Source organism: Apteryx mantelli, chromosome 8, assembly GCF_036417845.1.
Source record: "Apteryx mantelli isolate bAptMan1 chromosome 8, bAptMan1.hap1, whole genome shotgun sequence".
NCBI lineage: Eukaryota > Metazoa > Chordata > Aves > Apterygiformes > Apterygidae > Apteryx > Apteryx mantelli.
In genome coordinates, this window is record NC_089985.1 from 21885922 (window position 1) to 21900352 (window position 14431).

General features: G+C 38.3%; 1 protein-coding gene across 2 annotated transcripts in view; it reads left to right on the forward strand.

Moving 5' to 3' along the window:
- Positions 1–14431, forward strand: part of DPYD (dihydropyrimidine dehydrogenase) — a 382796-nt gene that overhangs the window by 230859 nt on the left and 137506 nt on the right. For both annotated transcript variants that reach the window (XM_067300877.1, XM_013961321.2), the window contains exon 14: positions 6959–7123. In XM_067300877.1, coding sequence (XP_067156978.1) covers positions 6959–7123 — 165 coding nt within the window. The remainder of the gene's footprint in view (positions 1–6958; positions 7124–14431) is intronic.

Sequence of the window (14431 nt, forward strand, 5' to 3'; positions counted from 1 at the left end):
AACCAGCACAAGACCTTGAGGTGGAGCTGGCAGGGAATCCCAAGGACAGAGTGGGCAGTGCTATTCCTGTGTGCGAGGCTGTGCAAGCCGTGGGGAGGCAGGTTCCCAGAAAGATTAGGCAGAGAAGGCAGAGAAGGAGGGTACCACCGCATCCTCCTCTGTATTTTTAAAGAGGTGAAATTGTAAATTAAGTTCTATTTTAATTAGGAAAAACTGTAGGGGAAACTGAAGCTAGATGCTGGGGGGTTGATTAAATGATTTAGAAACTGAACTCTAAAAACAGCATTTCACATATAATACTGGGTTTTGAAATCTTTCTGACCTTTTCAATGGATCGTTCAAAATCTGAGGAAAAGTAGTACATCAGAAATGGCTTAAATACCTGCTTTTTTTCAGTGACTGTATTTTATTGTTCAGATAGCAAAGGTGGTGTATTTAATACAGTAAAGTAGAACTTCATGGTTTCTTTTTACGTTACAGCTTAGAGTCTTCACTAACTTTATCTGTAGGTATGCTGTACTGAGATACTGGAGTAGAATTAGCTTAATAAGATATTTATTTAGATCTTTTCTTCACAATAAGGCAGTCATGCCTGCCTTGGTGTTCATATTGACATTTAGTAAGTAGTAACCACAGGAATGTGCAGAAGCATATTCCACTTGGCAAACATAATGCCCTCGCTCCCCGGAAGAAAGAAAGGTCAAATAAATTAACTTTGTAAAACGTAGTAAGCTGCCTGTTGTGTTAAGTCCTTTTTCTCATATTAACGGAAAGAAACAGACAAAGCTGACTAAATCCTATCTGGTTTAATATGTTAAAGTTTAGAAAAGCTTAATTTGAAGTATGCGGTGACTTTCATCGACTCTGGGGCCCAACATTGCAATCGAAGTTCTCTGTGTCTCTTAGATGCATCTCAGAGTGAAGAAAACAAATATCAATACTTGGTATAGTGTGATGAAATTTATTTATAAAATCCAAAGCTTATTCAAAACCACCATTGTACTTGAGGATTGAATACTTGAACGAGTTAATTTATTACTTAGAGATACAATTAATATTTGCTTCTATATCCCAAATATATGTGCCTATTTGTTTTCTGGTCCAAAAAAAAAAAAAAAAAAGAATGCTTCAAGTATAACAACTTCTGCAAATTAATAGAAAAATAACAGAGCTGTGATGTGAAAAATGGTATAGACTTATTCTTTTGGTTCTTTTTCTTATATTTGCCTAATATAACTATATGAATTGAACAGGCCATGATATACCTTCTAGGAGACTGTTTTTATGTATTCCATATATATTCCACTGCAGTTGATCTCTTTACACAGTGTTTTTCTCCTTTTTTTTTTTTTAGTTTTTTTAGTTTTTAGGACACATGAGTGTGAAATAAAAATGTGAACCCAGTTAATGAAGAGCTGTCTTCTTGCTTCCCCTAAAACAATAACTCTGACTGAGAGGTGAATGGCTTGATTCATTTCTACGGGTCATTAACTTTCACGCCTACAGATGACAACGTTAATATTCACAATGTGAATTATTTCTGTGCTGATCACTTCAGCAGAAACACACAATGAATGTGCTTATCACATGATCTAACACTGTGCCTGACACCCCTCTGGGTCCCTTAAAACTCAAAATGTCCCGACTGCCCAAACATAAAGGTCTCTCTCTCTCAACTTAAACAGCAAGGTTGTCTCTTGACAATACAAAAATCTGTGGCAATTATTAACTGAAAATGTGGACAGTGTGAAATCAAGTTTTAGAGTGAATAGTGAGGCCTGGATGGATGTACTGATTTGCACCTTTTTTTTTTTTCTTTAATTTAGCATATTAAAAACTGCTGGGTGTTTGAGGTGTGTATGTTAAGATGTTGTTTCAAGACTCCCAGCCCATTATACTTAAGTAATTTAGAATTCAAGGATCTGATTGCAGAGTTCAAAGATTATTAGAGCGAGTGGGACTTGATCAATGCCTTGGGCCTTTTTTTAGTGTTTTAATTAATCAACAAGAACAAAAATGTGTAATGCAAATTAACACAGTCTCCAGTTACCAGAATCCCAGAATTGTTCATAAGCAGATAAGGGGGCTCCAAAAGCAGCAGGATATTGGCACTTTTATCTGTGTAAAGCCACTTTCTTAGGTGATGGCCTGAGCTGGAAATATTTGAGGGATTGAAGTGGTTGTTTCTGATGCGCTCTCCTGGGGAAAAGAATCATCTTTTGAGGCAAAAAAAGTTATTTAGTAACTGAAATGTTCGTGATTCACAGTTGGTCCTTGATTCTACTTGCAGCCAGTTGCTGTGACTGTTTCTGTTGGCTTGCCTTGATTCTACCAGTCCCAGGTTGTTTTGCTGGAATCTACTGCTGAATATAGTTTCCCTAATCCTGAAGTCTACAGTAGTTTGCAAGATTTCCAGAGGAAACAAATTTATTTTCTGTGGGTCATTCTGTTTATCTTTGCCAATGATTTTTTAGTCATTATTTCTGTACCTTTGTCTTTTAGTGTGCTCAGATATAAGCTTTGCTTTACCTCAGTTGCTCTTCATTAAGAGCCTTCTAGCCTTATTCTTCATGATATATGAAAGTTTTGTGCTATTTTCCCCATAGACTTTCTATTATTTCCTTTGCATGGAGATGTGGGAGGTACTTGTTTCACTTTGGGGCTTGGGGCAGTCCCCTATTCCTATATGCACATCTGTACTTATAGGTGCATCCAGGGACCAGGGCAACTTGTCACAGGTCATCTCTTTGTAGTAGTCAGCTTTTTCTTAGAATCAAGAAGTTCTTAGATTCAAAGCTTGAAGTGCTACCTGTCAGACTCCTTGCTCCAGTTCCATTGTAGAACACTTTAATGCATATATCAACAATAAAAAGGTTGTGTGAATAGTTGATGTAAATTTCTGTTTTCTCCTGAAGTTTCAGGAAAAAAAAGGAGGGATGGGTGCCGGCATTTGGCCACACCATTCTTTCAAACAGGGAAAAAGTGAGTATTTGAATGAAATACCAGAAGATGTTCTGTCTGAAATCCCTTGTGCTGGAGCACTATGACTATTTCAGCTGCTCTGGCCTTACCTGTTGTTTTGGTGACAGACTGTAACAAAATAACTGGTTAGCTGCCACAATCTTTCATATAGTTTGGGTGTTAGTGAAAGAACCCATAATATCATTTAAAATTCTCTTCCATGACAGAAGTAAATGAAGTTGGCTAAAGCCAGCCATAGATCATTTGCCTAACTCTTTCCCTGCTTAGCTTTCATAGCTGTAGCAGGATACTGTGAAGAGAAAGATGATGGTGAGGCACCTTCTGTATAGGTATTTTATACTCATCTCAGACAATTTTCTTCTCTGTCGCTTGTGTGATTTCATACTGTATGTACATGGACAGATTCCTTGAATCATCACGTAAGTTACAAATTCCATTTTGTTTCCCTGAACTGTGAGTCTCCTTGTGTCTTGGGGCTGTCATGTGCTAACAAGAGAAGGGAGAGGTGCCAGCGTGTCAGTCATTACAGACTCTACATCTAGCCGACTCTGAGCTAGGAGAGTCAACTGAGTAACGGGATCTGAAATAAAGACAGTGTATTCCTCTCAGGGGAGGATCAAAATAAAGGAGCTAGGTAGCAGTGTTTAGATTTCAAAGCCACGAAGGATCCTTAGAAGAAGATTGGTGAGGAAGGAGAACGCTGTGGTGCATGGACACAGCAGAGGGGTCCCATGACACAGAGGCAGCAGCGAAACAGCAAAGGCCACAATTTTAGGGAGCCACCCTGCTCTGCCCAGTGATGGGGTTTCCGGGAAGGCTCCTGGGCGCTGAAAAGGATCGACCAGAGTCTCAAACAATATTCAAGAACAGTGAGGAAATGTAAGCAGGGAAGATGTATGTGTGTTTATTGTTTCATGTGGCTCTGTGCATCTCTTGTGGTCATTACAGGGAAGAGCGGCTGGTTTTGAGCCATTTGCAAAGTCTGTGCATTACCTCGATCAACTTTGTGTGATTATGAAGAGACAAACTGCCACTCAAATGCTGCAGTGGCTGAACTCTGGGACAGAGGGAGCTGAGGCTGTGGAGATTTGGCAGCACTCACGGGGTCTAAAGCAGAGGTGTCTGTTCTTAGAGAGAAGAGGTTGTCTGGAGACCCAAGGCAGATACTGGAAACTTCAGAACATTTTCATGTGGAAGCATGCTGAGGCTTTGTGAGTGTCCCACAAGAGGTGTATTCTGAGCTGTAATATGTCAGTACTTGACTTCTTACTGTCAGTGAAATGAGAGACTGGAAGAAGAACAAAAAATGCCCGTAGTAAGATAACAAGCGGTACCACAGGTGGCTCCAAGCAATGTTTGGCATACATACACAAGCCAGCCACAAAATGGAAATCATCATGTGTGCTAATCTGCATTGAGCACAAGACTAATAATTACCACCAGACAGGCTATTAGCCCAGGCTTAGTGCCATGCGAGCGTAGCTACATAGCTTCTGCCTGCCTTTGGAGCATGGGAAAAGGAAGCTCGCCTTTGCTTGAAGCGTGGACAAAGTAACTGCTATATATTGGTAAATGACTCAGTGCACCCTGCACTTACTAGACTATGGTCAGCAGTTTTCCGGCATTTAGGTCATGGGGTTTTTTGGTTTTTTTTTTTACGTTTTACATGTTTTTTTGTGCTGGATGGTGTATGTGATAACACTGGCCTAGGTATGAATAGGTTTCTTGGACAAAGTCAAAGTACAAGCTCCTGTGAGGCAATTTAGCAGGAATGAAACGCTCAAGAGGATAATGCAGAGCAAACTGATGTAAATGGTTCTTCTAGATAAACTGCAATTTTTGTAATCTGTTTTGGGAGTGGGGGGGAGTATACTTTGCTGTTTGTGTTTTTGGTTTGCGTTGATTCAGATGCAATTCAGAAAAATGTTCCGAATTATGTTTTGTGAAAATATAACTTACTGTTAAGAGGGAGGTGATGCTTTTGTGATGAAGGGAAAATATTATAAGAGGAAAACTAAGGATTATTGTGATGTCCAAGATTTCAGAATTATTATTAGGCCTGGAAATAGATTAACTGGGGAGATTACTTTGTATGATTTCTACATATGTAAATGGGCATATAATTATTTATCACTATAAAATATTAGCACATATTTACTGTGTAATAAGCAATTAAACTTCATAAACAATTGAATATTACTCCAAATTTACATACAATGTGAAGAAAAGTCCCTCTATCCTCTGTAACTGTAGCATTTGGCAGATTCAGGAATAAATAATCTTTTGTGGCAAGGGTATGCCTTATCAAACATATGCAGATCAGTGCTAATTAATGCTAATTAAGGTTTCCTGTCTATCTAGTTGGAAAAACGTCCAAATGTTATGAAATCCAGTTAGTATGCCTATTACCCTAATTGTTTTATATGGGATGGTTCTTAATTAAAATATGTAAATTGACCTTAATTGCTATATACTAATGGAGGTTCATGTTATCTCACTAAAAATGACAAGATGGTGGGGGGGGTACTTAAACAACTAATTCTGATACATTTGTAACTAAATGACCTTTACTCAAAATTATTTTTAATTGGAAATTGGCAAAAGAAATATTTTACCATCTATGTTTCCCTTTAGTTTTAAATAATGTCAGAATTTACAGTTCTTTGTTAATATAGATATGGTGACATTGTAGCTTAATTAAGACTACTAAACAAGTCAACATTTTGTGTGTTTACTGTCTGCTTCAAAATTGTTTGCTAACCTTATAGTGACCTTAGGAAATGCTGTGTTTTACAACATTGATCTGAATTTTGACTATTTTGGAGTTTTATTTTTTGATTTTGATTTTTGTTTTAATCTTGTCATTACATTCTTGAAGTTGGATACACTGGTATGCTTTTGCTAGTGCCCAGACCTATGATTCTGACTTTACATCAGGGAGGCTGGTGGGCAGCACCTCTTTGCACTGGATCTATTTGTGTAGGACACAGACTTTTATCTTGTTTGGAGACGAGAGTTCAAACATACACTGTTACACAACTGAGGCCGACACAGATTTTTCCACAAAGACTTGTATGTGTTTTCTACCCAACACAGAAGCATTATTTGAATGATGTTTTGTATGGCAGTTGCTTTATAGGCATCATATATTGGCATTTTCTTGATAGCTGAAATAGCTTATCATACTGTTTCGCACCAAGAACAAACATTTTTCTGCTCTGATTTAGAAGATACAATTAGACAGTCTGCTAATTTAGAGCTCATGTACTGTGTTTAATATTTTTGCATGTTTGCAGGCCACAGTAATTCTGAAAACATAAGGTTTGTAAAGCTTTCTACATGGGCACATTGTACAATACAGAGAAAAGAAACCTCCCCGCATGCTGTGCAGCTCGGCAGTGTTAACGTTATGGAGTGTTGTTCCCTGCAAGCAGCACTGCTCAGCTTACGGAGGACAGGCGCTTGTGCCCTGCTGCGAGCACGGGCTGGCAGAGCGCAGCCTCCCAAGCCCGGGGTTCGGGCGTGCGGCCCCAGCCCTGCTCCCGGGGCCTGGGCTCTGCAGGCTGGTGGGAAGTTCGAAGCCCTTTGCCATTCCCTGCGTTTTGCATTGGCGTGGGCAGCAGAGGCTCTATTCAGCATGTCTTGTGCCCGTGCCTGGCTGTCCCCATTCGCTCTGGAGATGATACCCTGGAGAGCTAGCCATCCCGGAGCTGGGGCTAGTATCCTGGAAGGTTTTGGTGCCATGTCTTTTGCGTTCTTAAGAGTAAAGGTGAATCATTCATAGGACTTAGATGGGGGGGAACACTTTGGTTTCTTGCCTTCCACATTGATCAGCTGCTGTAATCTCAGTTTTTACTCGTAACAACAGTACATTTTTAAAAGATCTGATACAACTATTTTTATGTTATCTTCATAGACATCACTGATATGTGCCTCACTTTGCAAAATCAGTCTGAAAGGTTTCATTGTTTTGCAGGATATTGTGACCAATGTTTCTCCAAGGATTGTGCGTGGAGTTACTTCAGGTCCGATATATGGCCCAGGTCAAGGCTCTTTTCTAAACATTGAACTGATCAGCGAGAAAACAGCAGCCTATTGGTGTAGAAGTATTGCTGAATTAAAGGCTGACTTTCCAAACCATGTAAGTACCACTCAATCATAAAGATGCAGTATGCATATTTAAAATCACCTATTTAATATTTACAAAATAGAATGCCAATTTCTTTACTGACATAAGAGCATGTTCTTAAAAAATCTGAAGAGCCCATCAAAATCATCTTTATGACAGCAAAATCTGTGACATGACTGCTACATAGGCACAGCACAGAGAACCATTATTTCTTCTTTGGTTAGGCTGATCTTTACGTTCAAATAGATAATATTAAAGAAAGAGTGGATCCCAGTATGGATGCTTATGAGTTTTTCTGTGAATGATTTTGTATTTGAGATCATATTTAAAGATGTAACTTATAATATTCATTTTCATTGTGAATTGAATTTAACTATAAAAGGAATCTTTGTTCTTTTCATTCTTAATCCAAATGCAGAAGGTGATTCTGATATTTTTTTAAATGATTGGTTGCTTCAGGAGAGAAGAAACAGTACTGACTTAAATTCACTACAAGGATAGGGTTTTGTTAGAGCCTTCTTGGCTGGGGGAATATCTGTCTAGAAGGTAATAATGATAGCTGGGAGCAAAGATGCCAGCTAGCTGGCATAAATGGTTTTCATCCACTGTTCTAGTGAATAAGAAGATCTAGGTGGAGAGTAAAAATCACCTGAATTATTATCTTGAATGGATAGAGACTGAAATCCCAAAGTCTAGATGTCTTCTGTCTTGAATTTTTACCTCTGTGGTTCAGCTATGGGGAAAATAAGTGAACTTTCCTGAATATATTGTGGTATGAAGACAGTCAGATTTTTTTTCTCATACCTGGAGTTTAAATGCTTGCATCTGCAAGTATAAAAAGTATAAAACTTGTTTAAACAAGTTGTATTGGTAGAAAAAGTTAAATGCATATTTATTATCCCACTTTGCTGTTCATGGATTATGCATTTCTTTTCTGAGGTTCGTGTCACTTTATTACCTGTGATTGGGCTTCATAATAGGTGAAAGAGTGAACCTAAAGATAATATTGTAATTCTCCCATTTTGATTTTAACGGTCTTCTTGTAAGTCCTGGATATTGCACTCAGGTAGACTATTGCCATTTCTGTTGTGAGAAAGTTCTCCTATTGCAGTCTTCACCAAAAATCTATTACAATATCTTCTGTTTGAGACCAAACCACTCTCTTTTGTGAGGAAGAGGGCTAGCAACAATTACAAAAGGAAAATTTGAATTGTCTCAGAAGTAGCCACTAGTGTGGGATGAAGAAATCCCACTCTTCAACAGTTCCCAGGGTGAACATTTTCTGATCATCCCTTACTATGTGAGTTATTACTTTTAGAATGTGAATTTAGCTTCTGCATGTTAACCTTGTCTGTCATTGTGGAATCGTAGAAGTTGTTAAGATATGCATGGATTTTGAGAAAACAGCATCCAGCAGCATACCTTGGCTTTGCTCACAAGGATTTTTAAAATGTGCCCATAAACTCAACTAAGAACCGTCATCATTATAATGGTAAATTTATTGCTAACTGAAAGCAGATTTTTGTCCACTGAGTAGAAATCTCTTGGTGCTTATTTTGAAATACTCTGTATAATTAGAGCTTCCAGAAATTGTTTTTTCTAAATCCTGTTCACTCCTGTAAAAATGCTTTTTAAACTTGACATGTTGTTTTGGGGGGTTTATTAAAATAAAAACACTTCTTGAGAAATGTCTGGGTGAACTTAATTAACAAGCAAAGAATGACATTTTCCACTCAAATGAAAGCAAAGCGGAGAAGAGAACACAAAAGTGATTACAGTACAGAAACTTATCTTGCTAGGGTAAATATTAAAAACAAATCAAAATTGATATATAATTACTTTTGCTATGTAATACAAGTAGTTTTAGGTAAAATTTCTTTTATAGCTAAAAAGAATATGAGCAAAATAGCTAGCTCACCAGAATATAGTCCCACAGCAGCATCCTATCACTTGCCATTATGAAGAAGTGAACTATAATTCAAAAGGAACTGCAGAATTCCCCCAGTGTAGCCTAGGATTTAAACTAAATCTTGCAAGGGGTTGTGCAAAAGAGGACCAGCTGGCATAGCTCAGTGGATAATGTCACATACCCGTGACACATTTTGCTATAGATCATGAACTAGCATCTCCCTAGTGCAGGCACACTGTCTTCATCCCTCTAGTGGGTGGAGAAGGTGAGAGGTTGCCTGATTCTTGGCTTTTCTGGCTCTTGATTCTCACTAGTTTGCGTTTCTGTCTGACTGACAGTGTTTTACAGGCTTTTCTTCTGTTAGCTTCTCCCTTCAACTCTGATCGGAGAATCCACTTCAAGTGGGCTAGGGCAAAAGCTGCCACCAACAGAAACTCTGGAGCCTTTAGCATTTGCATTGATGCCAACAGAGGGGAATTAAATATTTTTAGGGGCCCAGGCTCAGGAGAAAGCAGTAAGAGGAAGGATCTGGGGTTTGTAGGTTTGTTTGTAAAGTATTATCAAAATAATTGCTGTTTTGATTTGGGGTGTTTTATTATTTTTATTGTTAATATGATACCAGTTTTATTGGTTCTTTAAAAAACCAAAAAAGTATATACCTACTGAGAAATTAGATGACAGCACAGTTCAGGCCCAAGATAATTTTATCTTAGGGCTTTTTTTAGCATAAACCAACGTGCAGCTTCTCTGTTAAAATGGTTTGCAGTTAACAATGGGATTGTTTTCCTTCTGGTGCTTTCTTCATTTCAGTAAGGTATTAATTTGGCAACTTGGTTGTGACCATTTTAAAACATATGATATTATTCAGCATCATTTACTCTTAAACTTTCAAAGGAAGCAGTTTTAAAAACACTGAGTCCACTTCTGTCTTTTATACCAAGACAACATCCATTAAGTCAGAGAGAGTTGTGAAAGTCAGAAGGAAATTGGTGTATTTGTGTCTGTGCTCTCCTTTTTACTTTCACAGGTATCCTGGCTTTACTTTTCATATTGGCCTGTCCCTTTGATAGCCAAACTTGTTCCTCACATGATTAACTAAGGGTTTTTGATGAGAGTCTGTTAAGCATTTCTGTTCTTCTCTCTTTTGTCCACATATAGCATCCGATACCACAGGATTTATCATTTTGTGCGCTTATTAGATTTTTCTGTTCTTTAGTAGTGGAGACTGAGAACTTCACAGTGGGCAAAGAAGGAGCAATTATTTTATTAATTTCACAATGTTAAATTTAGTACGAACGTATCACTTTTGAATTAGTATAAAGCTGACACCTTACAAGCAAATGTTGCATCCTCCTCAGATATAAGAGGTTGTTTGTCAAGTGCTATATAAAAAAGTGAAAGAAAAAAATTAATAATCAGAATTTTCAAACTGGAATTTAAATACTGCTTTTTTGAGAAAAATCGTTACTGATACCATAATCAAAGACAGGTGGACTATCCTCTTTATTCCCTGCTTATGGGACCAATTTGGGCCAAGGCTAACAAAAGGTGGTGCCCCATAGTGCAAGGATTATCTCAACATTGTAATGAGGAAAAGGAAGATTTCCCCTTTCTGAGGTCTATTTAGGAGTTTTTGGAAATGGCCACATGGTAGATTTCAAAGACTAAAACGGGCTTTGCCCACAATGCAACTTCGGTTTCCCTATGGATGACGACAGTGTTGTGGTTGTTATCCATTGCTACTGGAAAGTTCCTCTTCTGATGGGAAATATGTAAAGCTGGCAGTTCATGTTAAAAAGACTAGACCGTAACTGGGGCGTGCAATATTTGAAGTACTTTAGATAGTGGGGCAAAAGAACTGAAACTAATGCCACAACAAGTCCTAGTTTTTTTGGGTTTTTTTTGTTTTTTTGTTATTTTTTACCAAGGAGATACCTGTCTATAGGTGAATTGATGTAGTTTTCAGCCAAAATTCTCTATTCGACATTTTGTGTTATATATGAGAAACCAGTTTACTTAGTAAATATGAATTTGGCCAGGTAGAACTCATGACAGATTATGATCAGAAATGAAAATGGGATGATTTCACTTGTACTTTAGCTAAGTTTACAAACTGCAATATCTCACTAGAAGTGGCTGAGAAAGTTGAAAAGAAAATTATAAAAGCTGCTGAAATTTTGTTTTCACATATTTGACATTAGCTACAACGTGGCCATTATCTGAACTGAATACTTGTAGTGGCAATACATCTTTGTGTGCCAGTAAAACAGGGAGGTATGTGCACAGCGTAGCTGGCAATCATGAGAATCATTTTCAGAGATTGCAGAGAGAGAGGATATATTGGTGGTAGCACTTGTTTCATCAGAAAAAGCATACAAACTGCTTCTGCTTCTCATCAAAACCTTTTGCTTACCATAACTAAGCCTTCCGATTTAGGTTGGTAAATCCTCTACTTACACAGACGTCTGTTCTTTCAGGCCCTCAAGCATGTCTATGTATTTACATAACCTAGTAGTTGGCCAAAGATTGTAAGGTTTCACATCACCCTGAAACCCCTTTAACATCTGCACTGGGGAAAACAAGCTTGGGAAGGCCAGTGTTTGAAAGTAGTAAAATGCTTCTCTGCAGAATAATGTGAATGGAGGGTTCAGTAAGAAGGATGATGGGTACAGTTGTCAGGTAATGTTTTACCACCTTGCCGAAACTGTAAGTGGTGCCCTGTGGATGTTAAAAAAAAAAAAAAAAAAAAAAAAAAAAAAAAAAAAAAAAAGTAAGCAAATTCAAGAAAAATCTCAGTATGCAAATTAGTTTGGGTCTGAGCACATGCAGGAGTTCACAGCAGTACAGATAAAAGGCTTTAAAGTGGCACTTAATGAAGCAAAATACATTGCAGGGAAAATGTCAATCACTACAGGGCTGACAGAAGTCCATCACAAACAAGCAAATGTCTGAGATATTTGGAATGCAAAGAAAAACGTTTTTTGGAAAAAGATGCCAAATTGAATATATTTCAATATTACTGTAGTTCATATACTGAAGCCTTACAAGTATCTTTTTGGCCTCCTTACTGAACACAAATGAGTTTGGGCTGTTGAGTGACTCTAAGGAACTTGCATAGGATACCAGATTGTCAGCTGTGGCGCTGATTCTGTAATTCAGATACCAATGTCATGATGTGTTGAATTGAGAAACCTCTTCTGCTAGAATCATTAAGTACTCTTGGACTCCAAAACTAAGTTGAAAAATCTTGTCTTCCTAATGTTTGTTCTGCTGCATGTGGCCTGCAGAATGTTGCTGACAGTCCCTGTGACAGTTGCTCAGCACAGAGCAGCTTTTCAAGGCTGAAAGTGTTAAAGATATATTTTTGTTCAACATTTTGTTCAGAATGTCCCAGGAACACCTGTCAGGAGTAGCCGTGCTAGGGAGAGAGCAAGAACAGCAGGTCACTGGATTCCAGGCTGTTAACTGACTTGTAGCACAGATTAAAAAAAAAAAAGAAAAGAAAAGAAAAAACACTCCTGGAATGGTGTCATTAGCCTCTTTTTCTATTATTATTGAGCAGTTTCTTCTACTGGTGTGAAATAGGGCAACCAGTGCTTTTTTCTTTTTTTTTAATGTAGCTAACAAAACCAACTTTGTTTTTCTGTGAGGAGGGGAGGAAATGAGAGGGCTAAAGAGCAAGAAAAACACAGCTGAACAGGCATATGGGAGTGCCTTGCTCCTGTAAATAACCTTTTGGGGTAGAAAAATGCAATGTTCAAAAAGATTTCTGAAGTTATAAGTTGGATAGAAATAGATTTGCTACGGTAATACTGTTTATTTGGGTGGTCTACATGGAGAGGTTTGATTAGTTTGCTGAAGTGATCCCTGAAGTGGTGTCCTACACATCAAGCTCATGTATAAGACCAGCTCAGTTTTTAATAACTGATTCTGTCTGTAGACTGAGAACATTTGTATGTTTATATAAACTTTTCATTACTAATTCTACATTAATAATATGCCTTGTAATCTGTTTTCTGGAAGGAATAGACCAGTATATCTGAAGTTGGAAGAACATCATTCATTGCTGTAAGTTACCTTTAAGATTTAAAAAAGGCATTAGCTGTAAAATATTTTTTGGATAAAGAGGAGTTATAGACTTCACAACTTTACTGTGAGAAACAAGTTGAACTTGGCTTTCTCACTAGATGTATTAGGAATAATTTGTGCATTTTTGCAGTCTTAATCAGAGCTTTTACTTTTGATGGGTGTTTAGGGGTCTGTGGGATTTTGTGTAGCGTACGTAGTATTTATATTTTGAGATACTGGTCACGTGTGACTCATTCAGGGTATGAAAGGTGTTAGTTCATTTTACCATTTGGGTTTCAAATTTGGAATATTTGGGAATTTGGAGTAACATTTGGAACACATGTAGTTAGAAAAGTGAAAGGCATAACCTTCATCTTCTTTGCAGAAGTCATGTTCAGAGTAAGTGAAGACCAAATTGTCAGCCAGCTGCTCTCCATATAGGCTTGCTTTCCTAGGGCTGGTGTAGATAGCTTTGCCTTTCCATGGAAGGGAAAACATATTTTATACTCCAAATACCTACTGATGTGTGGATGCACATGATGAGTCACAGATATATTAACAAGTTTAAATATGGAAGCCACAACACCTACAAACTTGCAATCATATGTTTCTAAAGAACCTGGTAGGGCTGTTTCCATATGGACCTCACCTGGTACTAGTAGCAACCAGCATACCGTGGACCTGAATGGGGACAGTGGAAACTGTACATTCTCAGACCTATCAGAGGACCCTTGCTGGAAGTCCAGATGCTTTTCCCCGTAAACTAGAAAGGACGAGGTGAGGGAGAAACAAACTGGGCTGCCCAGAGGCATGTCCACGCTCCATATCGTGTAAGTGCCCAGCAATGCAGAGAAGCTACCTGGGTTCCCTGATCTCTGTTTCAGATCCAAAATCTCATTAAAAACTCCAGAAGTTGTTACTGATGCAGCTTAAGCTTCTCAAAGCCAGTCATCATGGATGCTTGGTAGGAGGCGAAAAAACCCACACAGCAGTTGTTAAATTCACCATATGGAAAAGATCCTTTTGACTCTGTAAAACTGGCAATGGGCCTAGTCCCTAACATCAGAGGAAATCCTAGCTGAAGAGGGAGATTGAGGTTGGAATAAAGCACTCATACCAGTTGCCTTGCCCAGAAACTACAGCACTTGGCCTTAGCTAATGTGGAATGCAAGAATGGCCAAGACTTCTCAATTTCCAGTGGCTGCTGTAGTGGGTAGAATAGGCCTCAGAGCCTTGTAGCATATGACTGCCTTCTCCTTTCTTCTTCATCCTTCACCACAAGGAAGAGGCACGAAATAAAACCGTATGGAAAGATACTTCCTAGAACAGGAAGACACCTCTGT